The following is a 27,720-nucleotide window of genomic DNA, read 5'->3' on the forward strand; positions in this document are numbered from 1 at the left end:
TGCGTATTTTATTTGGGAAGATATCTAGTTCATCATATATAGAACAGTTGTGTACAGAGAATAAATTAATACATTGGCTTATTTTTTCTTTCGTATCTTCAGAAGGAATATAGGAAAGTTTTGTGTAATATTCTTCATCATTTAATTGTCTTTCCACTTCTTTAATATAATCTTCCTTATTCATAATTACTATGGTGCTAGACTTATCCGCTTTTTTAATAATAATGCTTTCATCTTGCGATAAGCTACGTAAAGAATTTAATTCTTCTTTAGATATGTTTGTAAAATGTTTTCTTTTAGGACTGCTATTTAAAATTTCTTGTTTAGTTGCTTCAATATAAAAATCGAGATAAATATCACGTCCACTAGAAGGTGTAAATGTTGATTCTTTTTTATTGTAAAAGGGGCTTATTTTGTAGATGGAAACTATTTTCATACTGTGAAGATGTACATGATTGTGAGAAAAATTCTTTTAATTTTAACGATCTTGTATATTTAAAAAATGCTTCTGCTAAATTAATATTATCATGCACTTTGGTTCTAGGACAATATGATAATCCCTTACCTAGAAGAATGTAATCACTATTAGTTAGAATTCGTTTATGTAGAATTCATTTTTCATGACATCAACGTCCAAGAATGAAACTTTAGTTTTAGAGACATTGAATGTAAATATATATGTATGTATGTTCATTGTTTACAGACAGGGGTGGGGGTGAAGGTGGATGCATAAAACAAGAGAAAAATACTATTAAGTAAAACATGTTATGTGCTGCAATAAAGAATAGCTGAAATAAAGTACTTTGACATGTGAACAAGTTATTATCAAAGGATAAATATAACAACTTATTTTGTTTTCATCCCAAATGCCAATTCTAGCAATGTTATTAATGTCTCCACATTTTAACACATTTCATCTGTAATACAGTTAAAACACAAAATGATGCAACATTAGATCAAAAATTTCACTTGTCATTTTTTTTCAATAATATAACAGTACATAGAAATTCCAAAATTAGACATTTTTTACTGGTATTTTAGATACAGTTTCTTTGGCCACGTTATTTTGCAAAATGTTTGATAAACGCTTGTTCTTGTGTTCTTGTTGTAAGTCTGTTGATGTGTTTTGTTTTACTTGGATATTATTCAAGAGGAAAGAAACATTTGTTTGGACTTTTCAGTGGATATCGAAAGTGGTCATTATTTGGACTATAGTATTATTCTGTAACTCTTATATAATATTTGATGACATTCTATCAGACACCATCTTGACAATGTCCCCAGTACACTTCTGGTTTTGAAATTTATACTGAATTTTTCATTTATGTAGGACTTTCATAGAACTTTATCAGGATTATTCTGGATTCACTTCATAAGGATGTAACAGTGTCTCACATTTTCAGTTATAACTTTGATAATTAAATTCTTTGTTAAGTTTTACAAAACTGGTTGGTTTTGATTCTGTTACTTATGACAATAGGGTCGCAGCACTGAAAATAAGTTTGTTGACAAAGTTGCAAAATTGTGCGGAACATTAACAAAGCAGCACGCTACTCCCTCAAATTGAACATTTCAATAGAACAAGATAAAGGCAAAGCAATTAATAATAAAAGAATTTGAGAAGCTCATACATTCCGTAATATTTTAATAGGTATAGTTTTGGCAGAATCACCAATAAGTGATATAGAACCTTTCAACATGAATGGTTCATAATTCTCCATAATAAAGTCAGACTGAGGTTTGGTCGACTCACAAATGTATTGTTTCCAATACATGACCAAGGCCTTGAACTCTTAGAAACAAATCATTTATAATAGCTCTGTCTTTATTTTGTTGCTTATTTTTCAATCTATAGACATCTGAAATAATGTGCCATGTTTTCTTGCAATAGGTTCATGTAGGAAGGGATAAGGATTTCTGATCAGTATTACCTATCTCTCTGGTGGTATAAGTGGTTAGAGTATCCGCCTCGGATATAGGAGGTCGCAGGTTTGATCCCTGGCTGAGTCATACCAAAGACTTACAAAAATGGTGCTAGCAGTTGCCTCGCTTGACACTCAGCATTAAAAGGTTAATGTTTGAAATATCGTTCTGTCGCCAGGATAATGTGAACGAGTAGGACATCATGCTACTTGTCTTAGGCAAGTTATCCCACTGCTATGCATCACTTTAAACTGCCATAATGCAGACATCATAACGATATGACTAAAATTGTTAAAGCTATGTTAAAAAAAAAAACCACATCAGTCTAATCAGAAATTTGAGTCCTCTAAGTTGAGCAAGATTGGTATTTGTAAGAACTCGCATGAGACGGATTTGGTTTCTTACTAAGAACTTGCTGAGAGGAAGATTTATTGACAAATGAAACAAGGAATAGCCAGTTGTACGAGCAACAAGCAACTTTTTCCAAAGTGTCTATAAGATGTTTATCAAGGGTAAGTCTTAACGTCAGTATAGACTCAATTCTTGAATTCTTTCTTCGACTAACATTAGTTGTCCAAGGTTGTAATAATCTTTGCTAGCCTCTTTAGTTGCATACTGCCTTTCAAATAGTCATTCATTTTCCCTAGAAAATTCAACATGGGTGAGGCTGGTTTCTTTTTTACAATTCCTAAACCTCTGTTGATATGCATCAGGTATCAACTCATAACCATTCAGGATACATTCCTTAACCACACCATAATCAGCACTTGCTTCTACTGACATTGAAGTGTCAACTTCACGATCTTTGTCGATAAGTATACTTTATAGTAACAAAATCCAGTGCTTTCTTGGTAGTTTCAAACATTTAAACTATTTTGTCAAAATGCGAGAAGTATTGATCTTCTTCTTCTTTAAAAGGAGTACTAGCCTAATTTTCTGGGTGACATGAAAACTTGAAATTTATTGAGGGGAGTGCTTTATACTTGCCTGTTCTATTTCATTAAATTTCATTTCTATTTCTTCCTTTTATATTTGCATCTTGATTTTGCTTTTCTCTTTCTCCTTTCTTCATTTCCATTTCCATGCAGGTCACAGAATTAGGCAAAGAAATAACTTGGTTTTGCCTTAGAACTATTTGACTATTTCTCGTTGTACATGCGTACAACGTTATCTAGGGTGAATAAGTGTTTTTCCAGGTAAGCGACTGTATTAACATGTACCTAGCCAAAAACTGCTTGTGATGAAGGAACATTAATAACATGATGTGCACGGGTATTTTACACTGACATTTGCTCACTCTCCTAAGTAAGATCAATTTCTAAATCTGACACTTGTCCTTTTGGATCACGTCAATGAGTGTACTCTCTCCATTGTTCTCCAGCCATAGGGATAAGTGTTAAATTTACATTTCATTTGATATGCGAAGCTTATTCGGTTTGTAATGTCTTATCGCGCAATAATGCATTTATTATAACGCAGATTTGAACTTTGAATTACAAGTCACTATTAGAGGTTAAAGTATTATCATATATCTGGAGATTATACAGAAACTATTATTATGACCAATTTGGTTTTATTGTAGCTGATTGTGGCCATGATTCTGATTGTGACTGTCACTGTGATTGTGAATGTGAATATGACTAGAGCTGTCTGAAGCTGTCTAAAGTTGTTTAGAGCTGACTGGAGTTTCCAGAGTATTTAAGGCTGCGTGCTGTCGATACGTATGTATGTATGTACATAAGTCTGAGCCACAGACATAGACGTAGCAAATTAAAAAGGGTGCTGTATGCTGTCTGTACGTGTGTATACATATGACTGTACATGTGGTGGATCCATAAAGGGTGCGAACGGCCGACAAGAGTGTGGGCCAAGCCAAGGAATCATGCGACTGTACAAGGGGTCTAGAAGCATACGTTTGGTTCAATTGTTGTTCCAATTGCGTTTTATGTTCATAAGATTATTTTGAATCTTAGTTGTGTTCATAAGATTATTTTCAATCTTAACAGAGTTCATATTCGAGATTATGTGAATCTCTCTTGTAGTGTAAAATACTGTTTGAAGCATATCTGCAGTCCATGAGGTTTCTTGGATCTGAACTTCATGTTGATTTAATATTTTTGGTTTATTTTTGATGTGTGAATGTTGTGTAGAGTGATTTGAGTCAATCGCATGTTGAGAGCATGAGAGATTCATTATATTTTTACATCATAAAATTCATTTCATAAATTTCACATCTTTCTCACATTGTGTTTGTCTTATTCATTTAGTCCAAAGACCCACTCGGTTTCTATTTTGCGACAGTGAGAATCCACGGAGTATCATACAAACTTTGACGCTCAAAGAAAAAAAACAGGAGGTGGTCCTAAGACCATACTATCATCCCCTTGATTAAATTAAGAACAAATATATCATTTAAAGGTGCTTGTTTCTCAAAATATTGGATATTCTCTCCTTCGAAATAACCAATAATTTTCTACTGTTATGACTCTGTGGTCTCCAGCTATGTAACAGAAACAAGCAGAAACAAGTTCCGTAAAATTCAACAAACAATTTATTTTTCCAAGAATTAAAAGCAAAAAGTTTAAGAGGAACTTGAACGGCTCATGGAACTAGTTCAGCAGTAAAACTATGGAAACAGCACAATTTTAAAAAGTCAATAACTTCAAATTTCTAAATGCTTAAATAATCAAACCATTATTTCTCAGTATAGTCCCATCTGTGATGCAAGTTTCTGTGTGGAAAAAGCCATATGCCCCATGAAAGTTTATTAATTTATGTGTATTTTCTATCCACAGCTAAAGAACCTGGTGCTAATTTCAGTAATGTGCCTTTCAAAGTCTGTAAAAAGACTGAAATTCCATGAAAACACATTGTATATTTTTCCAGCTCAAACAGGATAAGCTCTCAAAGATTCTATTTACTAAAATTTTACTTTTGATTATCAAGCAATCAGGACCAGCCAACGCCATATATACTCTATGTTCACCCATTTCTAGACTGGTTCCCATGCAAGACTAATATGTATACATGCTTCAATTAAGTAACTGTCTCTCATCCAGAGTTATCTGAATTGTGCAACATAGTTCTGTGTGCTTTCAAAGTGCTGAAATTATTTTTTTAAACAAATAAAGGTTTAGATGATACAGACTGCACTTAATGAAATTTTTCAAGCGACTGTAAGTCTTGCCATCAATGAAAACATTTTGCAAAAAAAACAGCACTATGGGAAAGCATCATGGGTACTTTTGTCTCTCCTAAAATTACATGTATCATCAGATTTCTGTCTCAAAGCTAATGTGACCTAGATTTAATAATATACTTATCTTCTGTTTCGCACTAAATAAGTGGGGTTAACTAATGAATCAGAATCAGTCTGTTCAACAAAGCCAGGACCTAGTGTTGGCATTGATGTCAAAGATAAAATAGAAATGTTTGTCAGGTCTTTTGATGGCACTACAATTTGACAGTACTGGCTGGATAACAGTGATGGACATTCTGGTGGATTCGGTGGAAAGGGGATATTTGTCAGATCTGCTGATTGTGCGTGAGCCTTGCTATTAGTATTAACTGGATGCAGACTGTCAAAATCTGCATTTTCTTCATGTTCCATAGAACACTGTACAGCACATTCTCCTGGGAATGATTGATAAATTGACCCATCAGAAAATATTGTATCATCTGTCTCACAAACAAGAGCTTGTCTTCTGTAGGAATATAGTCCATCAATGGATAGAGGTGGTGGAAAACTGGCCCTATTTGGAAGGACAGTTTGAGGCTGAGTATTGTTGATCGCAAGAAGACTGCTTTCTTCAATGTCCTCTGATCCATCCTGCACCTGCACTCCCATCTTCTCATGATTGGGATCTGCTACTGTATAGATCGGACCCTGTGGCAGCAATAATGCAATCTGTACTGGACTTGGACTATTTTGGCTTGACCAATGGTCATGAACGGAAGACCAGCTAGCAACATTCTCTACTGCCTGAGAGTGGTACACACTCATTTGAAAATGGTCAGCCCTAAAGCTGGATCTTTTCTGAGTGTCTTTGCGTTCCTTTAAATCTGTATCGGATTCCTCATGAAGGACAGAGCTAATAGCTCTAGCACATCCTACATCTTTCCTATTTAAAAATGTCTCTGGTCTCTCCTGTACATATTCACTATTGTCTGCATAATTTTTGGGGGATGTTTCATCCTGATCATACAGTGGGTGTGGAAGAACAGGATGTGATCCCTCCACTTCCTTCACTGCTGTGTCAGGTTCCTCCTCTTCACTACAACTTGAGGCATCACACTGTGTTCCTGCTGAGTGATTTTCTTGAGGCATGCTATGATGGCTACCGTCTGAAACCGGGGTGCAAGACTCCTCTGTTGGCACGGAGTCTAGAAGAGTCTGTTTCTGCTCAACATCCCCATCTCCTCCAGCATTTGAAGAAGAACTTGCAGCCTCACTATTATTTGCAAGTACAGGTCCTGTATGTGCCAAAAGATAAAAGAAACTATTATAGAACATTTATGATTTTACCCTCAAGGTTTGATATGAAAAGTAGGTACTGTACAATATTACATTACTATATTAGTATGGTATTGGTACAATGTCAGTCATGGGCAAACTGAGGCAATCTTTTGAAAATTTATTTGTTTGCTGTCCTCCAACTTACATATTGAAACTGCTGTAGCTGAATTTGTAAATGATATAAGGGACCTTTTTAACAATGTTGTAACTGAATTTTAAAATGATATAAGGGAACTTGTTTAGTTGCATAGTTATCAATACTAAATGTTTAACATTGTTCAAAATTGTGCATCTGGCAAATAATTCTTACCCCTCTATGCACAAAAGAAACATTTGGGTCAGGATAAAGGGAACAAGTGTAATGTATCATATATGCTATTACTAACTCTAAACAATCTGCCCAAAGTAATTCTTCTTAGCCAGTGTATTTAAAACAGTCTCTCATTGAGATTTAAAATTTTGCTCTCCTACTTTCTACTATTTTGCAACAGGGGTAAATAAGATATAAACAATATGGATCTGTAGAAAGTATGGAGGAGGACTATTTAATAATGTTATTTTATATTATACAGTATTGAAGATGACTATATAATAATGTTGTTTTATATTATACAGTATTGAAGAGGACTATTTAATGAAGTTGTTTTATATTATACAGTACTGAAGATGACTATTTAATAATGTTGTTTTATATTATACAGTATTGAAGATGACTATATAATAATGTTGTTTTATATTATACAGTATTGAAGAGGACTATTTAATGAAGTTGTTTTATATTATACAGTACTGAAGATGACTATTTAATAATGTTGCTTTATATTATACAGTACTGAAGAGGACTATTTAATGATGTTTGATATTATAATAAAATACTATCTGTTAATAGTTTTTTTCTGTGTGTAACATAAAAGCAATTGCATTTAATGTGTGTTTTCAGAACTGTAAACAAGATCTATTCTTGGAGTGTTCTAGAATGCCAGGAACCATAATTGTACACAATATCTGTATTGGGAGTCCTTGAAGGCCAAGAGCCACAACTGTACATAAGATCTGTATTGGGAGCATATTAGAAAGCCAGGAGACATAATTATAACACAAGATCTGTATTGGGAGCATATTAGAAAGCTAGGAGTGATAATTATAACACAAGATCTGTATTGGGAGTATCATAGAAAATAAGGAGTCAAAATTTGTTATCCTGAGAATGCTCTGATTCCTTAACTCCGAAGTGATTTTTCCAAGATTTTCACTGAGGGAGAATTTCCAACTTAGTATTTTCATAAGAAGCAGGGGGATTTCCAACTTACTATGTTCATAAGAAGCAGGGGGATTTCCAACTATGTATTTTCACAGAAGCAGGGGGATTTCCAACTATGTATTTTCATAGAAGCAGGGGGATTTCCAACTATGTATTTTCATAGAAGCAGGGGGATTTCCAACTATGTATTTTCATAAGAAGCAGGGGGATTTCCAACTATGTATTTTCATAGAAGCAGGGGGATTTCCAACTATGTATTTTCATAAGAAGCAGGGGGATTTCCAACTATGTATTTTCATAGAAGCAGGGGGATTTCCAACTATGTATTTTCATAAGAAGCAGGGGGATTTCCAACTATGTATTTTCATAAGAAGCAGGGGGATTTCCAACTTAGTATTTTCATAAGAAGCAGGGGGATTTCCAACTTAGTATTTTCATAGAAGCAGGGGGATTTCCAACTAGTGAACAGCAGGACAGTTTTATATGAAAAGAGTACCTATAAATAGAACTTATTTATTAGACAAACATCCGTTAATGAATAATAACATTTACAGTTTATCTTCATGTCTTATAACAATGGCACTGTATTATATGCATTAACACTGCATGTAAAAGCAGAAGCATTACTCCTAAATACCCAAAATGCATGCATGCCATTGCACAACCTTGGAAACTATAGATATTGCTCTTAAATACCCACAAATGCATGCCTGCCATTGCACAACCTTGAAAACTGTAGACATTACTCTTAAATACCCAAAATGCATGCCTGCCATTGTACAACCTTGTCAACTGTAGATATTACTCCTAAATACCTCAAAATGCAAGCCTGTAATTGTACAACCTTGCCAACTGTAGATATTACTCCTAAATACCCCAAAATGCATGCCTGCCATTGTACAACCTTGCCAACTGTTGATATTACTCCTAAATACCCCAAAATGCATGCCTGCCATTGTACAACCTTGTCAACTGTAAATATTACTCCTAAATACCCAAAAGACATGCCCCCAATGTAAATCCTTGCCAAATGCAGACATTACACAAGAGTACCAAAAAGTGCAAGCCTCAGCCAATGTACAATAGTGCCAAATATAGAAATTACTCTTAAATACCCAAAATGCATTCCTGCCATTGGACAACATTGTCAACTGTAGATATTACTCCTAAATACCCCAAAATGCATGCCTGTCATTGTACCTTGCCAACTGTATATATTACTCCTAAATACCCCAAAATGCATGCCTGCCATTGTACAACCTTGCCAACTGTAGATATTACTCCTAAATACCCCAAAATGCAAGCCTGCCATTGTACAACCTTGCCAACTGTAGATATTACTCCTAAATACCCCAAAAATGAATGCCTGCCATTGCACAGTCTTGTCAACTGTAGGTATTACTCCTAAATACCTAAAAATGCATGCCTGCCATTGTACAACCTTGTCAACTGTAGATATTACTCCTAAATACCCAAAATGCATGCCTGCCATTGTACAACCTTGTCAACTGTAGATATTACTCTTAAAAAGCAAAAAGTGATAGATGCATTGTACAACCTTGCCAAATGTAGTTTGTAAAATGCAATTTCCATGTGCTTCCTTATTTCTAAGAGGACATTCAAATTTATTACATTTAGGAAGAACTTATTTGTAAGATGCATTGATATTCTTGACATTTATGAATGACTTATTTGTAACGAGGCATTCATATTCATTACATTTTGGGTTTATATGTAAGGAATCAGTCACATTCATTATATTTAGGACTTATTTGTAAGGAGGCATTCATATTACATTTAGGACTTATTTGTAAGAAAGCATTCATATTACATTTTGGACTTACTTTTAATGAGTCATTCATATTCATTACATTTAGGATGTGATGTGATGTGATTTGTATTTTTAATGTAGCTTTAAAAAAATTTCAGTCATATTGCTACAATGTCTGCAGTGTGATAGTTTATAGTGATGTCTAGCATTGGGGCATCATGCTGTAGACATGTAGCATGATGTCCCACCCAGTCACATTATTCTGACACCAGGCTGACCAGTCCTATCACTAACTTCTTGATGCTGAGCACCAAGCGAGGCAGCTGTTAGTACCATTTTTGTAAGCCTTTGGTATGACTCAGCCGGGGATGAATCCATGACCTCCTGCATCCGAGGTGGATGCTCTAACCACTAGGCCACCGGAGCAGTCATTACATTTAGGACTTATTTGTATGGAGTCATTCATATTTATTACATCTGGGAAGGATTTAAGGAAACTTTCATATTTATTACATTTAGGAAGACCTTATCTGTAAGAAGGCATTCATATTTAGGACTTATTTGTAAGGAGGCATTCATATTTATAATGTTTAGGACTTATTTGTAAGTAGGCATTCATATTTACTACATGTAGGAAGGCTTTCTTTATAAGAAGGCATTCACATTCATTACATTTAGGATGGATGCAAAAAAGCATTTATATTGCATTACTTTAGGAAGGATTTAAGGGCATTCATATCTATTACATTAAGGACTTTTTTGTAAGGAGGCATTCATGTTCATTACTTTTAGGAAAAATGTATGGGGGCATTCATATTTATTACAATAGGTAGGATTAGAGGAGTACACATATTTATAACACCAAGCCAAGGACTTACACAATCACACATCCTAAAAACACCACTTCTCCCCATATCCACCACTACTACCAAAAATGGAGACACTCCTGAAAATGGTTCACTTTTGCATATTAGTTCACCAAGAATGTATTTAAAAGTTTTAATCATGTTGTCTCTTTTTAAATTGACAAATATTAAGTCATTACTGTAGGGGAAAAGTGGAGTCTTTGTACCTAGATTAAGCCAATAGTCTTTGTACCTAGATTAACCCAATAGTCTTCATACTTAAATTAACCCAATAGAGCCTTTATACCTAGATTAACGCAACAGTGTATTTTTACCAAAATAACCCAACAGTCTTTCTACCCCAATTAACCTGATAGAGTCTTTGTACCTAGATTAAACCAACAGAGCCTTTATACCGAGATTAACCCAATGGAGTATTTGTAAATAGTCTTCATACTTAAATTAACCCAATAGAGCCTTTGTACCTAGAGTAACCCAACAGAGTATTTGTAAATAGATTAACCCAATAGTCTTTGTGCCAAAATAGCCCAATAGTCTTTGTACCACGATTAACCTGATAGTCTTGTACCCAGATTAATCCAATAGCCTTTGTACCTAGATTAACCTAATAGGTCTTTGTGCCTAGATTAACCCAACAGAGACTTTGTACCTAGATTAACCCAAAAGTCCTTGTACCTAGATTAACCTAACAGGTTTTGTACTTAGAATACCCCAATAGAATTTTTGTACTTAGATTAACCTAATAGAGTTCTTGTACCTAAATTAACCCAACAGAGCCATTGTACCTAGATTAACCCAATAGTATTTGTACCTAGATTAACCCAAAAGTATTTGTACCAAGATTAACCCAATAGAGTTTTTGTACCTTAATTGGCCCAATAGTCATTTTACCTAGATTAACCCAATAGTTTTTGTACCTAGATTAACCCAACAGTATTTGTACCTAGGTTAACCCAATAGAGTTTTTGTACCTAGATTAACCCAATAGATTCTTTGTAACTAGATTAACCCAATAGAGACTTGTACCAAGATTAACCCACTATAAACCTTGTACCTAGATTAACCCAATACAGTCTTTCTACATAGATTAACACAATAGTCTCTGTACATAGATTAACCCAATAGAGTGTTTGTACCTAGATTAACCTGATAGAGTCATTGTACCTGGATTAACCCAACAGATTCTTTGTACCTAGATTAACCAAATATTATCTGTACATAGATTAACCCAATAGTCTCTGTACATAGATGAATCCAATAGAGTTTTTGTACCCAGATTAACCTGATAGTCTTTGTACGTAGACTCACCCAATAGTCTTTCCACCTAGAACAAATGAATAGTTTTTGTACCTAGATTAACCCAATAGTCTTTGTTATCTAGATTAACCCAATAGAGTTCTTGTACTTAGATTACCCCAATAGTCTTTGTACCTAGATTAACCCAGTAGTATTTGTACCTAGATTAACCCAATAGATTCTTTGTACCTAGATTAACCCAATGGAGTTTTGGTACCCAGACTAACCCAATAGAGGTTTTGTACCTAGATTAACCCAATATAGTCTTTGTACCTAGATTAACCCAATAGAGTCTTTGTACCTAGATTAACCCAATAGTCTCTGTAGCTAGAGTAACCCAAAAGTATTTGTACCTAGATTTATCCAATAGAGAATTTGTACCTAGATTAACCCAATAGATTGTTTTTACGTAGATTAACCTGATAGAGTCTTTGTACCAAGAAAAACCTGACAGTATTTGTACCTAGATTAATCCAATAGTCTTTGTGCCTAGATTAACCCAATATTATTTGTACCTAGATTAACCCAACAGTATTTGTACCTAGACTAACCCAACAGAGTGTTTGTACCTAGATTAACATGATAGTCTTTGTACCTAGATTAACCCAACAGTATTGGGAACTTTTTAAAATAATTCCTTATTTGGTTTGGGAATTTTATACTGTTTGGTAGACATGGATTGCAGATGGGGAGTATTACCAGGTAGCCTATACTGGAATAGTGATTGTAAATATTCAGGAGCACTATTATTGGATATCCTGCACATTAATTTGGATTTTCTCAAACAGATTTGGTCTTTAATAGGTAATATTTTTTAACTTACCAGCTAAAGTTTCCTTGCTTTCTTTCTGCATTGATATTAGCCCTAATGCTCTTTTTTGAAGATGTGCCAGCTTTGCTATGTTTTTATCATTTGAATTACCCCATACTGTATTACAGTAGTCTAAATTGGGTTGTATGTAACTGTTACAAAATAGTTTTCTGTGCCTTTCAGGGAGAAAATGTCATATTAACCTGGGTACCACTCTGGAGGCCTTAACATCCGAGATAGTTTTGATCAAGCTTGGAAAATATGCTTATATCCTTAAGATTGTCCCTGATTTTGATAATTAACAGTATCCACCTGTATTAATTAGGTGATCTTGCATATAATTGGCTGAACATGTTCCCAGTCTGGATGACATTTTTCAATTTAGTTTTCATCTAACTTAAAATATTGGCTTATATCAATAATGAAATGGTATAAATTTAACTTCAAGAAGATTGATGGGCAGTATCTGTCCCATTAAAATATTGGCTTTTATCAATAATGAAATGGTATAAATTTAACTTCAAGAAGATAGATGGGCAGTATCTGTCCCATTAAAATATTGGCTTTTATCAATAATGAAATGGTATAAATTTAACTTCAAGAAGATAGATGGGCAGTATCTGTCCCATTAAAATATTGGCTTTTATCAATAATGAAATGGTATAAATTTAACTTCAAGAAGATAGATGGGCAGTATCTGTCCCATTAAAATATTGGCTTTTATCAATAATGAAATGGTATAAATTTAACTTCAAGAAGATAGATGGGCAGTATCAGTCCCATTAAAATATTGGCTTATATCAATAATGAAGATAGATGGGCAGTATCAGTCCCATTTATTTCTTTGTATTAGTTTCTTGCTCATACGTGTACTTTGCATTATTTTACAGAAAATTGGCATCCACACCCCAACCCCCAATACCCCCATCATCTTTATTTGGATAAATCATAGATCAAGCTTTGTTAACTTGACTATAGCATTGACATCCCTTTCCTAATGAATCTAACATTCAAAACTTTACTAAAAAAATACAACTTATCTAAGCATAATCCTTTTGATATGTTAAGTTCTATGATAGGTTACTACTGACCAAAACACCAAGTAGTCTATCATGACAGAACATTGGCAAATTTGTATCCTTCCATGTCAGACATAGTTCATCACTATCAAGAATTTTCCTCTTCTGCCATGTTGAGATAAGTAATATTTTAGTTTTACCAGTATTTACCACCATGCCATTGCATGTGCACTAGTTTTCCAGTTTGTTTAGGGCATTCTGTAAAGAATTTTTGAGTTCATGCTTTGTGTTTTGGATGTCTGACAATGTTGTGTCATCTGCATAGAGATCTGTTGATAATATTGAGTCTCTTAGTAAAAATGGCAGGTCATTAATAAATAAAATAAATAGCAATGGACCCAGAATAGAGCCTTGTGGTACTCCATATCTAATCTGTTCCAGGTTCATACAGAACATTATTTATGTAAACATGTTGTGTTCTCTCACTTAATTATGAAGTAAACCATCTAACTGTTCTTTCATCACATTGGTAGATTTTCAGTGTCTTCAAAAGGATTTCATGATCCACCATGTCAAAAGCTTTCCTGAAATCTACAAATACAGATCCTATTATTCTACCTTGGTCAAGTGCTTGAAGTCATTTATCAGTTAGAGAGATCAAGGCAGTCTCACATGAACGTTTCTGTCTAAAGCCTGATTGATTAGGGTGTAACAGCAAGTGTTTGGTTAAATATAACATGAATGAGCCAGGGACATGTTTTTCAGTCAGTTTTGACAAGTTTGGCTGCATTGAGATTGGCCGGTAGTTATCAGCATCATCCTTAGAACCAGATTTATGAATAGGAGTTACTTTTGCAGTTTTCCATATTTTGGGGACAGATGAGGTTGCAATACTTAAACTGATTATGAATGTTATGCTATCTACAATAGCAGAGGCAGAAGATTTAATGAGTCATGGACCAATCCTGTAGATTTATTGGTATCAAGTTCACTAAGACATTTTTTAACAAAGATTTTGATACTGGTAGGATAGAGAAACACACCTCCTTAGAGATTTTGCTGCTGCAGGACCAGAACCTTTTCAGTTCATTAAAGTTGTTTTCTATCACTGGTTCTTATAACTTTGTGGTAATGTTGGTGAAAAATATCATTGAAAACATTTGCAGTGTCTTCAGCGACTATGGTGTCATTTACCAGAAGTGAGTGAATTTTATTTGTCTGATCTTTGTGTGTTCCTCCAGTGAGTTCATTGAAGACTTTCCAAATGGAGTTTGTGTCGCTCTTTTTGTTTTCAAGCAATGAATGATAATAAGTTTATTTAGCTTTTTTATTCATGCTTGTTATTTTATTTCTCCATACTTTATATTGTGCATGGTTTCCTATAGCCTTGAATTGGTCTCATGTTTTCATAGCATCTAGGATTTCAGTAGTGAACCAATTAGGTTGAATTTCAGTCTTTACTTGATGTACTTTCAGTGGTGCATGCTTAGATACTACACCCTAAAATAAGTCAGTCTACAACCTCAGAGCTTCATCTATGTCATCCAAATTTTGGATCATATTCCATGGAACTTTACAAAGGTCACTGAGAACTTTTTGTTCATTAAAATTTTTGAACGATATGTAAGTGATAGTTTTGTGTGTATTTTTCTTATCTCTCCTGCATTTAACCTTTCTTGCCAAAAAAGTAGGATAGTGGTCACTAAGACCAACATTCGGTACGTTAACACAAGCCAAATTGTCTGGTAGGTTGGTATAAATGTGATCAATAAGAGTGCTTGATTTTTCTGTTACCCTTGTAGGCTCATTTACCAGCTGGTCTAGGCCTAATGATTCAATAAATTCCATCCAGTTGTTCCTTTTTTAAGTATTGAAAAGGTTCTTATTTATATTACTGAGTATATCTGTTTCTTTCTCCTGTGTAAGAACATTTTCCATTTGTTTCAAAAATTTATAATTCCAAATTGCTTTGGAGAAAGGTGGCCTATAAATGAAACCAACTAGAAACGATTTTGCATTATTTTGATAAATTTCCCCCAGATACTCTCAATTTCATGTGACTCCAGGTCAAGTCACCTTTTTGCATTTACAGCTTCCCTAATGTATACAACAAGACCTCCTCCCCACTGTCTCTCTGTCCCTGCGTAATGGGTTATTGTAGCCTGGACAGTGAAACAGATTATCATTGTGGTTAGCATTTAATTTGGTTTCAGTGAGTCCTAAAACATGTATATTATTTTCCTTGGAAGACAACATTAACTTAATTTGATCTATTTTTCCCACTATACCTTGTACATTTAAGTGACCTATGTTAAAAATAATACCTCAATTTGTAGGATTGCTTATATCATTGAAAATTACTCGTGAGCGCATGATCTAACATAAATGAAACAGCTGATAAGGACTAGCTGAAGAATGCAATTTGGTTGAATAAAGCAACACCTGCATCTATGTATGGGAATAACTAAGGATTTAAGTGACACTATGCACGCTCTGCACTGTGTAAGTACTGTACATTATAGTTTAGCATGGTCTCTCTGGTAAACTCAACTGGCCCACGAATTATGAAGTCTGTATTTACCTTTAATTAACTTCATGTTGGAGAAATCAGAAAATATGCACATGCAAAATAATAACAAAATCAATCATAGTACTTTATAACAGTTTAATAATTGTCGGGTCACTGAATGTTACTCTATTTTGCATGCGTGTGTCTTAGGACACAGACAAAATTATTGTTTCATGTCCCAGGATTTACAGCCATTACTGTAGTCAACAAAAAGACCTAAAATCTGTCAAGTTTAGACATTGGCCTGCGGATAAGCCAACCCCTCTTCTTCCAGGCCTTTATTTTTTCCTAAATTATTCGGCTTATACGCGAGTATATATGATAGATTAACCCAATAGTATTTATACATAGATTAACCCAATAGTATTTGAACATAGATTAACCAAATAGTATTTGTACATAGATTAACCCAATAGTATTTGTATACAGATTAACCCAATAGAGTCTTTGTACCTAGACAAACACAATATAGTCTTATAACTAGTCAAACTCATTGGAAAGCAAACTGAAAGCATATGCAATGGCTCATTTTGACAAATTCTCCCACCTTTCACTGCAGATTCCAAAAACTCCACCCTAAACCTAGGTGGGTACTCTTACCTCCTGACAGTGACCCAAGGGTCATCATACAAGATCTATTACATACATATATTATCCTGCATGATAAAAGGGCTTTGGTTATAAATACTTCAAAATGTCATTTTAATTGAACTATTTCTTCAAACAAATATTTGAATTCTGACCTCTCAAAGGAATTCCTGGGGTGGGACCAGGGATAATACTCCTGTCATATCACAAAGGTAACCCAGTTCCATCAAACAGGAAATACAGTACTGGACTGACGGATGGATGTAGTTATAGATGATTGTAGTACAGAACAGATGGATGTAGTCACAGATGGTTACCATTTTGGCAGCATAACTACCCAGTTCATGATAAATACATCAAGAATTTTAAGGAAATGTAGCAAATGACAGGCACACCTGGTTACAGATGGTTATCTCCAATGTAATACAAATACCCAGTCAAATGAAATTCCATCAAGAGTTTTGAGCAGAAGTTTTAAATGATTTAACAACATTTTTCAGCACAAGATAGGCTATACATGGCAGCCAGTATAAATGGTGGAGAACCCAGGAAAACCCCAGAAAGAACCAACAATCCACAAGAAGCTACTGGCAAGCTTCCTCACATTCCCACATGGCTGTGCATGAGACTCGAACCCACGCAGACAGAGATGAGATAGACAGAGATGAGATGGCAGTGTTCCGTAATGTCCTGTAACTATATGTATGTCCAGTTGTGAAGTGTGGGAGACTAAATTGAATAAATGGTCTGACAGTATACACCAGCTAGAAAACCTATTTTTATCGAACAAACGTAAGCTCTCTGTCATATTATAATCATCTGATAGGATTAATACATTTTGTAGTAATCTGGTAAACCTGATGAGATCAGTTAGGTGTGATACATTTTGTAGTAATCTGGTAAACCTGATGAGATCAGTTAGGTGTAATACATTTTGTAGTAATCTGGTAAACCTGATGAGATCAGTTAGGCGTAATACATTTTGTAGTAATCTGGTAAACCTGATGAGATCAGTTAGGTGTAATACATTTTGTAGTAATCTGGTAAACCTGATGAGATCAGTTAGGCGTAATACATTTTGTAGTAATCTGGTAAACCTGATGAGATCAGTTAGGCGTAATACATTTTGTAGTAATCTGGTAAACCTGATGAGATCAGTTAGGTGTAATACATTTTGTAGTAATCTGGTAAACCTGATGAGATCAGTTAGGCGTAATACATTTTGTAGTAATCTGATAAACCTGATGAGATCAGTTAGGCATAATACATTTTGTAGTAATCTGGTAAACCTGATGAGATCAGTTAGGCATAATACATTTTGTAGTAATCTGATAAACCTGATGAGATCAGTTAGGTGTAATACATTTTGTAGTAATCTGGTGAACCTAATGAGATCAGTTAGGCGTAATACATTTTGTAGTAATCTGATAAACCTGGTAAACCTGATCAGATCAGTTAGGTGTAATACATTTTGTAGTAATCTGGTAAACCTGATGAGATCAGTTAGGTGTTATACATTTTGTAGTAATCTGGTAAACCTGATGAGATCAGTTAGGTGTAATACATTTTGTAGTAATCTGGTAAACCTGATGAGATCATTTAGGTGTAATACATTTTGTAGTAATCTGGTAAACCTGATGAGATCATTTAGGTGTAATACATTTTGTAGTAATCTGGTAAACCTGATGAGATCATTTAGGTGTAATACATTTTGTAGTAATCTGGTAAACCTAATGAGATCAATCAGGTGTAATACATTTTGTAGTAATCTGGTAAACCTGATGAGATCAATCAGGTGTAATACATTTTGTAGTAATCTGGTAAACCTGATGAGATCAGTTAGGTGTAATACATTTTGTAGTAATCTGGTAAACCTGATGAGATCAGTTAGGTGTAATACATTTTGTAGTAATCTGGTAAACCTGATGAGATCAGTTAGGTGTAATACATTTTGTAGTAATCTGGTAAACCTGATGAGATCAGTCAGTTAGGTGTAATACATTTTGTAGTAATCTGGTAAACCTGATGAGAGCAGTCAGTTAGGTGTGATACATTTTGTAGTAATCTGGTAAACCTGATGAGATCAGTTAGGTGTGATACATTTTGTAGTAATCTGGTAAACCTAATGAGATCATTCAGGTGTGATACATTTTGTAGTAATCTGGTAAACCTGATGAGATCAGTTAGGTGTGATACATTTTGTAGTAATCTGGTAAACCTAATGAGATCAGTTAGGTGTGATACATTTTGTAGTAATCTTGTAAACCTAATGAGATCAGTTAGGTGTGATACATTTTGTAGTAATCTGGTAAACCTAATGAGATCAGTTAGGTGTGATACATTTTGTAGTAATCTGGTAAACCTGATGAGATCAGTTAGGTGTGATACATTTTGTAGTAATCTGGTAAACCTAATGAGATCAGTTAGGTGTATAACCTCGAGATAGTATTACACAGTAAAATACTGGTCATATTCACTAGAAAGTGACACTGAATCTTTGGCACATCAACGTTTATTAGAAAGCTGTGATCAGTGGTTGATTAAAATTATTTTTTGCAATCTCAGCCGTCAGCATACATGGAATAACAGATGCACATTGAACTTAAGAAAATCATTAATGGTCCTAAAACTCATGTGAGAAAACAAGTATTACAAAGGGTGGAATAATCAAGTGAAACAATATAAATTGTCCTTTTATTGCTCAAACAAGCATGGCATTGAATTTAAACAAAATACTGTATATAACCTATTGAACAAAAATGAAATGGACACATTGTTGAGAGATGGTAGTACAAAAAGAAAAAAAATACCAAAAGATTTATGATTGGTTGTATTTGTATAAGTCGCCCCCCCCCCACGAATGCTAAGATATGTATGATTTGTTTTATCAGCATAAGAACACCCCCATCCCCCTGAGTACCAGAAGATTTAAAATTTGTTTTATTTGCATAAGAACCTCCTCCCCCAGTACCAAGACATTTACGATTTATTTTATTTCCATAAGAACCCACCAGCATCAAGATATCTATAAATAAATAAAAATTGTATAATCATGCCCCCTCCCCCATACCAAGAGATTTATGATTTGTTTTATTTGTATACGAAATCCTCCAGTACCATGAGATTTATGATTTGTGTGTTTGTTTAGTTTTATTTGTAAAATTATACTGAAGATGAACAAATACACCAGTTGACAGCACATTTATTAGTTAGTGTGTGTGTGTGTGTGTGTGCTCATAATCTTTTCTATCAATATTGAAGGAAGGAATGTATGTGCTAGGCATGTTTGCTTACATAGGTACACACTTTTGTACTTTATGTTTGTACACATAGATATGTAAGTGTGTGTTTGTACTTTATGTTTGCTTATGTAGGTATGTGTGTGTTTGTACTTTATGTTTGCTTATATAGGTATGTGTGTGTTTGTACTTTATGTTTGCTTATATAGGTATGTGTGTGCCTTTGAAATGTATGTTTACATATGTAGGACCACTCCAGTGGCCTTAGTGGTTAGAGCATCCGTCTTGGATGCAGGAGGTCATAGATTTGAAGCCCAGCTGAGTCAAACCAAATACTTATAAAAATTGTACTAGCAGCTGCATCGCTTGGTACTCAGCATTAAGAGGTTGGTGTTAGGACTGGCTGGCCTGGTGTCAGGATAATGTGACTGAGTGGGACATGATGCCAGATGTGGTATGATGCCCCAGTGCTAGACAACATTATAAACTGCCACACTGCAGACATCATAGCAATATGACTCAAATTGTAAAAGCTATGTTAAAAATCCAAATCACACAAAAACACATACATATATAGGCCTGTGTGTGTGCTTGTACTGCATGCATGTGTGCATGCATGCATGTGTTTTTGGCTATTTAGGCTCCTGTACAAAACTACACTTGTGTGTCTTTAACTGTTTATTCTTTATGTCATTGTTATGTCCTGACATTCTGATCACCAACATCCATCTAGCTGTTATGATTATAAAATGTACATGAGATATCATAGTTTTCAGACATTTTTAAGTGATTTGTGTGTAGGTACTTTTTTTAAATTATGCGTGCGATATACCTTGGTCTGGGTTCTTGTCATAACCACATAGTCTGAAGTTAGGTCGAAGTCTTACACTAATGACCACAGCCACCACTAGCACCAGCAGTACAACAGCAATAGGAACCAGCACTGTGACAAGTTGTGTATCCATCACACTGGGTTGATCTGTACCTGGTCCACCAATTAGCTGAACTGGTGTTCCACTGATGCTTACAGGAGGGGCTATTTACAAATGAAAACACAAGAGTTAGGATTCTTTACAGAGAATTACACTCCAGACTTGGAAAAATGTTTGGATCTGCCTGATACTGGAATGGAAGACTGAATTAGACCCACCATATTGAAAGCTGAATTAGGCCCACAATATTAAAGGCTGAATTAGGCCCACTATATGGAAGGCCAAATTATGCCCACCATATTGAAGGCTGAATTAGGCCCACCATATTGAAACCTGAATTAGACCCACTATATTGAAGGCTGAATTAGGCCCACAGTATGGAAGGCTGAATTAGGCCCACCATATTGATGGCTGAATTAGGTTCACCATATTGAAAGCTGAATTATACCCACCATATTGAAAACCAAATCAGACCCACCAAATTGAAGGCTGAATTAGGCCCACCATATTGATGGCTGAATTTGGCCCACCATATTGAAAGTTGAATTAGGCCCACAATATTGAAGGCTGAATTAGACCCACCATATTGAAAACCAAATTAGACCCACCATATTGAAGGCTGAATTAGGCCCACAATATTGAAGACTGAATTATACCCACCACATTGAAAACCAAATTAGATGCACCATATTGAAGGCTGAATTAGGCCCACCATATTGAAGGCTAAATTAGACCCACCATATTGAAAGTTGAATTAGACCCACCATATTAAAGACAAAATTAGAACCACCATATTGAAGGCTGAATTAGGCCCACAATATTGAAGACTGAATTATACCCACCACATTGAAAACCAAATTAGATGCACCATATTGAAGGCTGAATTAGGCCCACCATATTGAAGGCTAAATTAGGCCCACCATATTGAAAGTTGAATTAGACCCACCATATTAAAGACAAAATTAGAACCACCATATTGAAGGCTGAATTAGGCCCACCATATTGAAGACCGAATTAGACCAACCATATTGAAGGCTGAATTAGGCCTGCCATATTGAAGGCTGAATTAGGCCCACCATATTGAAGACTGAATTAGGCCCACCATATTGAAAGTTGAATTCGACCCACCATATTAAAGACAAGATTAGAACCACCACATTGAAGGCTAAATTAGGCCCACCATATTGAAGACCGAATTAGACCAACCGTATTGAAGGCTGAATTAGGCCCGCCATATTGAAGGCTGAATTAGGCCCAATATATTGAAGGCTGAATTAGGCCCACCATTATTGATGGGAATCTGTCAGAATTTCATAATCGATAATTGGTTCCACTTAACCAACTGATAATCAATTATAATTGGCTACTAAGAGTAAATTTTTATTTGTATTTGCTCAGTAGTTCAAAATGTTAATAAATGTACAGGTGTAATCTCTTTTAATGACATGTATACTTTTACCTAATAAAAATATTACATTTTTTCTATTGTGCTGAGTTAATTTTTTTCTACAACTTTGTTAAATGAAAGCAACATTTTATGGCTGATTAGCCTTACTGTTACAATCCCCAAAATGCTTTCATTCATATGTGATGCATCTATAATTTGAAGTATGGAAGGACATGGTTATTTTGTTTGTCAAATACTGCAAAGGATTTTACATTTAAACTGAAAGAAATCATCAAAATGTGTTACATTTATTAACTCAACAGCTTAATCATGTACTCATAATGATAATAATGCTTTATTTATAGAGGGTGACTCATTAGTCCAGGACTATTCTCCCTTGAGGCCCTCTTAAGGAGAGTATAACAATGCACATTATATGAAGATAGCAATAATTACTGTTTATTTTGACATGTTTAGTATTAAAATACTAAATTCCATTATCTATTAGAAACATACATGCTCATGATATCTCTTCTTAAATACTCTAATATTTTCAGCAGATTTTACATGTAGTGAAAGCTTGTTCCACAGAACTGTACCAGAGTACTGGAAGCTCTTTTTAAACTGCTCTGTTCTTGGTTTTGGTGCTAGAAGGTTTCCTTGTGATGTTGATCTCAACTGATATTGTGTTGAATAAGTCCTGAAGATACTCTGGTACAGTTCCATGCAGACATTTATAAAAGAACTGCCTTATGAAAATCTATTGTGTGTATTGTGAACCATTTGAGTTCTGTAAATAATGCTTTTGAGGGATGATCAATAGGTGCATCTAAAATTATGCGTGCTGCTCGTTTCTGAAGTTTATAAATCCTGTCAAGCTCAGATTTAGCACAGTTTCCCCATACATTTGAGCAATAATCCATTGTTGGAAGAAAATATGACTTGTTGCAATTGCGAGTTTCCATAGGTAAATATTTCTTAATTCTGCTGAATAGGGTAATTTTGGATGACAGTGTTTTACAAAGCTTATCAATATGGTCATTCCATAATAAATTATTATCTACAGACATGCCTACAAGCTCTTCATGTTTGACATTTTCTAATAGATGATTATTTTTTGTGAGAGATAGTTCTGGGGTTCCCTGACTTGTGTAGCTTTTGTGATGTCCCCAAAATCATACATTTTGTTTTACCTTCATTACCAATCCTATTTTGTTGTGCCCAGTTTTGGACTCTAATATGGTCTGAGTTTAATCTCATTTGGATAACTTCAGTATCAGAAAATGATTATATGTTCCTATTTCTAAACATCTGCACCTACGGAATATGGTATGGTTTAATATTTTTGTAAGCTGTGATGGAGTAAATGATTCAAATCAACTTTAGTGGATTGGAAGCCCTGGTAAGCTTACCACTTACATGGGAGTTTTACTAACCTTTGTTATTTGCAAGCAACTAAAACAGAAGTAGTCTCCCTTTACAGACAATTGATTATGGAGTTTCACAATCGATTATTTCTTGTTCATGCTTATCAAAGTCGTCTTCAAAATATGGTAACTCTGCAGTGGAAATTCTGAAGAAATGCATGCAGTGCAAATGCAAAGGTTCGTATCCCACCCAGATACATTATAGGTAGTTTAAGGGGTCATCCATAAATGACGTCACACAATTTTGGCTGATTTTTTACCCCTCCCCCCCTCGTCACACATTTTTAAAACAAATTCCTTCCCCTCATCACACATCGTCACAAATGTGTGACCCCCCTCCCCTCCAGGTGCGTGACGTCATTTATGGACGGTCCCTAAACTACCAAGTAAAGTCACATTTATTTTGATTTCATGAAATAGAAACTGTTATGAGTCTATGCTCTTAAAATACGTAACAGAAAAGAGTGTATGACAACAAGCTTTGTAAAATTTAACAAATAATTTATTTCCCATGAATGCAAAGTGAAAATGAGAAAAAAGAACTTACAGTATTGTGAATTAAATCCCCGAATTAATCCAAAAGCTACAGACACAAGAATTGCTAACTTAAAGTCCTGAATAAAACTCAGTACAAGTCCCAAAGAAATCCAAAAACTGAAAGTGATGATGTATCTTTTATAGCTTATAGAGTAATGTGTCAACAGTCCTTTGTTGAATCACAGTAATATAATTCCATGTCTGAATTCAGTGTAAATTCCAGTAAAAGTCTTTATCGAAGAATTTTAACAGAACACATTTGTATTTCCAGAGAAAAAAATCACATGAATTCAGTAATTGGAAGAAATAAAATTCAGCCCAACTGGTCACAACATAATACAACTTTAAAGTGCTAGATGTTAAAGCATGAATGACCAAGTCCTCACAGTTACAATATATACAGTTCTCTACTTGACCTCAGGTTACAATTAGCATTTTCTATATATAAAAAAACTCATTACTCAATGGAAAATAACCTAATAGAATGATCCTGATATTTACAAAATCAAAACCATAACCTGGATTACACTCAGGAAATTCCAAAACTTAGACCCAAATAAACATATTTACTTCTTTTGTTAATAATGATCCTGATATTAAGCCCATATACAGAAAGAATAATTTACTTATTTATGAGTTGTTTACTCAAAATAAAATTAAAAAAGTCAATTTGGGTCAAGCAGAAATTAACTCAATTTTAGACAAGTTCAAGTCCAACATACAATGTTACATTACAACATCATCTAATGAAATAAAATAAAACTAAATAACAAACAAATTAAATATACAAAACAGAACAGAATTCCACCTGATTTCCTTCCTCCAGCACTCATTCTATGCTTATAACAATGTTCAACAAATGGAGCTTTTACTGACACATTACTATCAATCTATGGTCTTAAATATGTAACAGAAAAGAGTGAAAAGTGACAAGCTTTGTAAAATTCAACAAAATAATTATTTCCCGAGAATACAAAGTGAAAAATGTAAAAAGAACTTATGGTATTACAATTAAAGCCCAAACAATCCTGGAATTACTATCACAAGTCCTAACAATTAAAGTTATTAATACACTTTAGTGGTGTTCCAAAACAAATTCATCACTCAAAAATTTGATGTACTTGTGATGGCCCATGTCATGGTGATGTGCCAACAGTCACAATAATAATACAATCCAAGAATATATCCTTATTGAAAAAATTCACTATAATTCCAAGTCTCTATTTCTAAAGATTTTATTTTTGGGCACTGTGTATATCCAGAGAAGAATAACTTGAATTAAATAATTGTAATAAACAAATTCCAGCCCAAATGAAACATTGGACACACCAATAATACAAGTCATAATAGCTTTGAAAGAACGTGTCGTTGTGAATGTTATTTTATTTTGTACATTTGACCTTTTTATGTGATTAAAGGTAGATTAGTTTTAACTCTAAATAATTTTTTAAGAAGTTGTTTACCAATATTTAAGTTCATAACCTAGTCTTATTTACAAATTAAAATGTTCTCGAAGATAACTTTTGGCCCACATTTGGGTATTTTATTGTCTTACGTTTTTGTATACGGTTCTAAACAAATTTTTTATTTCCTTCTTTAATTTCAGTTTGCGAGTTACTTCGTGATGTGTTCAAATATAATTTGAGAAGAATAATTTTTATTAATTATTCATTGGAATTAGAAAGTGATTATTGGCATTTTGAACTACAGCACTACTTTGGTATTATTGTGAATTCATTCTAAGACATTCTGGATTATATCATTGTGATAAATAAAGACTATTGGTACATCCACTCAATCAAGATATGGTACATGAACACATTCAAAATTATTGGAATTCAGTAGGAACATTCTAAAATTTTTAATTGTGATATAGCATTAGGAATTTTTTTAAATTTAATTTACATTACAGTAATTTGTTTAAATGTTCACTTTGTTACCCTTTTCAGAGATGTGCGTGTATGTTTGAGCATTCCAGCCTTGTAATAGTATGTTTGTGCTTATGTGTTTATACTATGTTTGTTAGCACTCCTACCGTCTTGTGTCATAGTGTTTGATTTCTTCCCCTACTCCACTCGTTTTCATCCTCCTACTTCGTTGATTTGTATGTGTATACGTTTGCAAGTCCTACGGTGTGTTGGATTGTAATGTGGGATAATAGATAATAGATGACTCCACATTGGTCACTTTGTCAAGTTGTTGGATAGGATAGAAAGTGTGGGGTGTTGGTTAGTATGCGTGGGGTGCTAGATAGTAGGTGTTGTTCTCTCCGAGTGGCATATTCATGGTATAGTGAGATGTGTTGGATAGTTAATAAATGGTCGTTGATTATATGTTTTCACTAATGTTAAATTCCTTCTAGACCGCCCTAGAAATATATTTGATATAGTTTGTAGGGATCTAATGAAAAATTAACATTTGCAATGGTTTAATGCTCAATTCCCTGTAAGATATCCTTAGAGATCCATTTAACATTTTCATCTGGGTCTAATTGAAAATTCACTTTGATAAAAGCGTAATGTAAATTACCGTTAGACCTCATATAGTCACACGTGTTGTAATTTTAGTTACAGTTAGACCCCATATCGACTCACTATATTCGTAACAACACTCTATTTTAACTATGAGAAAAGGGTTTTAAATTATTTCAAAAATTTTTTCTCCACGACCAGTCTAAAATTGTTCACGTAGTTTAGACAAAGCAAGGACAAATAACTGACGTAAATTATATTTGCTACTTTTTACAACATTGCTGTATTTCTTTCACAACTTGTTTTTTGGAAGTAAAGTATTCTTCAAAACAGAAAGATGTTATATATTCACTGCAACCCACATCCAAAATGCTAAAGTAGTTTACCTCAGTGCAATACACAGTACTGTTCCTTCGCAAAACCAGATAGAACAATATTTAGCTTAAACAAGGGGCCCCGAGTGGCCAAGTGGTCTAACACGCTCTCCGTTACGGATTGCTGCCATCTCAACTCTGTCTGCGTGGGTTCGAGTCTTGGATTCAGCCAATGTGGGTATGTGAGAAAGCTTGCCAGTAGCTTCTCGTGGGTCGGTGGTTCTTTCCGGCATTTTCCCGGGTTCTTCCTCCACCATTAATACTGGCCGCCATGTATAGCCTATTGTGTGCTGAAAAATGGCGTTAAACCCTTTTACTAAAAAAACAAGCTTAAACAAAATTAACAAGTTAGTAGTTTGTCCGTTATACTTGTGTTAAAACGTTGTGGTGTAGTCTTTAGGATTAGCAATGTGAGGATCCCTGCATTATAAGAAATGTTAACAAGGTTTGTGCAATCTCTTGTGAAGATTCATGCATCCGTAGACATATGAACAAGTACAGTTTAATATTTTGTGTGAAGTACAGTACTGACGCATACCAGTTATTTATCTGTCTTAAGACTGGCCATACATTTTAGACAGTCATCCTTAACTATACATGTTCAAATGATGATGAAATAAATGACATTGGAAGACAACTGACTTGGAGAGAAATGACGGCGTGTCTAAAGTCTGAATCAATGTGCAAACGATTTGATGAAGAACAGATTTCACCCTGTATTGATCGGCCTATG

The 27,720-nt window shown here is 34.5% G+C and overlaps 1 protein-coding gene across 2 annotated transcripts in view; it reads right to left on the bottom strand.

The window, feature by feature from the left end:
* Window positions 1–4,134: 4,134 nt before the first annotated feature.
* Window positions 4,135–27,720, bottom strand: part of LOC149806245 (uncharacterized) — a 32,252-nt gene continuing 8,666 nt past the window's right edge. Inside the window, exons 2-3 of one of the 2 annotated variants that reach the window (XM_089951193.1) lie at window positions 20,692–20,895; window positions 4,135–6,396 (exon numbers count right to left, since the gene is read on the bottom strand). In XM_089951193.1, the coding sequence (XP_089807319.1) occupies window positions 5,243–6,396; window positions 20,692–20,895 (1,358 nt within the window). In that variant the 3' untranslated portion in view covers window positions 4,135–5,242. The remainder of the gene's footprint in view (window positions 6,397–20,691; window positions 20,896–27,720) is intronic. The other variant, XM_089951194.1, reaches the window with a different exon arrangement.

The sequence above is a fragment of the Sinohyriopsis cumingii genome, chromosome 2, assembly GCF_028554795.1.
Source record: "Sinohyriopsis cumingii isolate HCF-2022 chromosome 2, ASM2855479v2, whole genome shotgun sequence".
NCBI lineage: Eukaryota > Metazoa > Mollusca > Bivalvia > Unionida > Unionidae > Sinohyriopsis > Sinohyriopsis cumingii.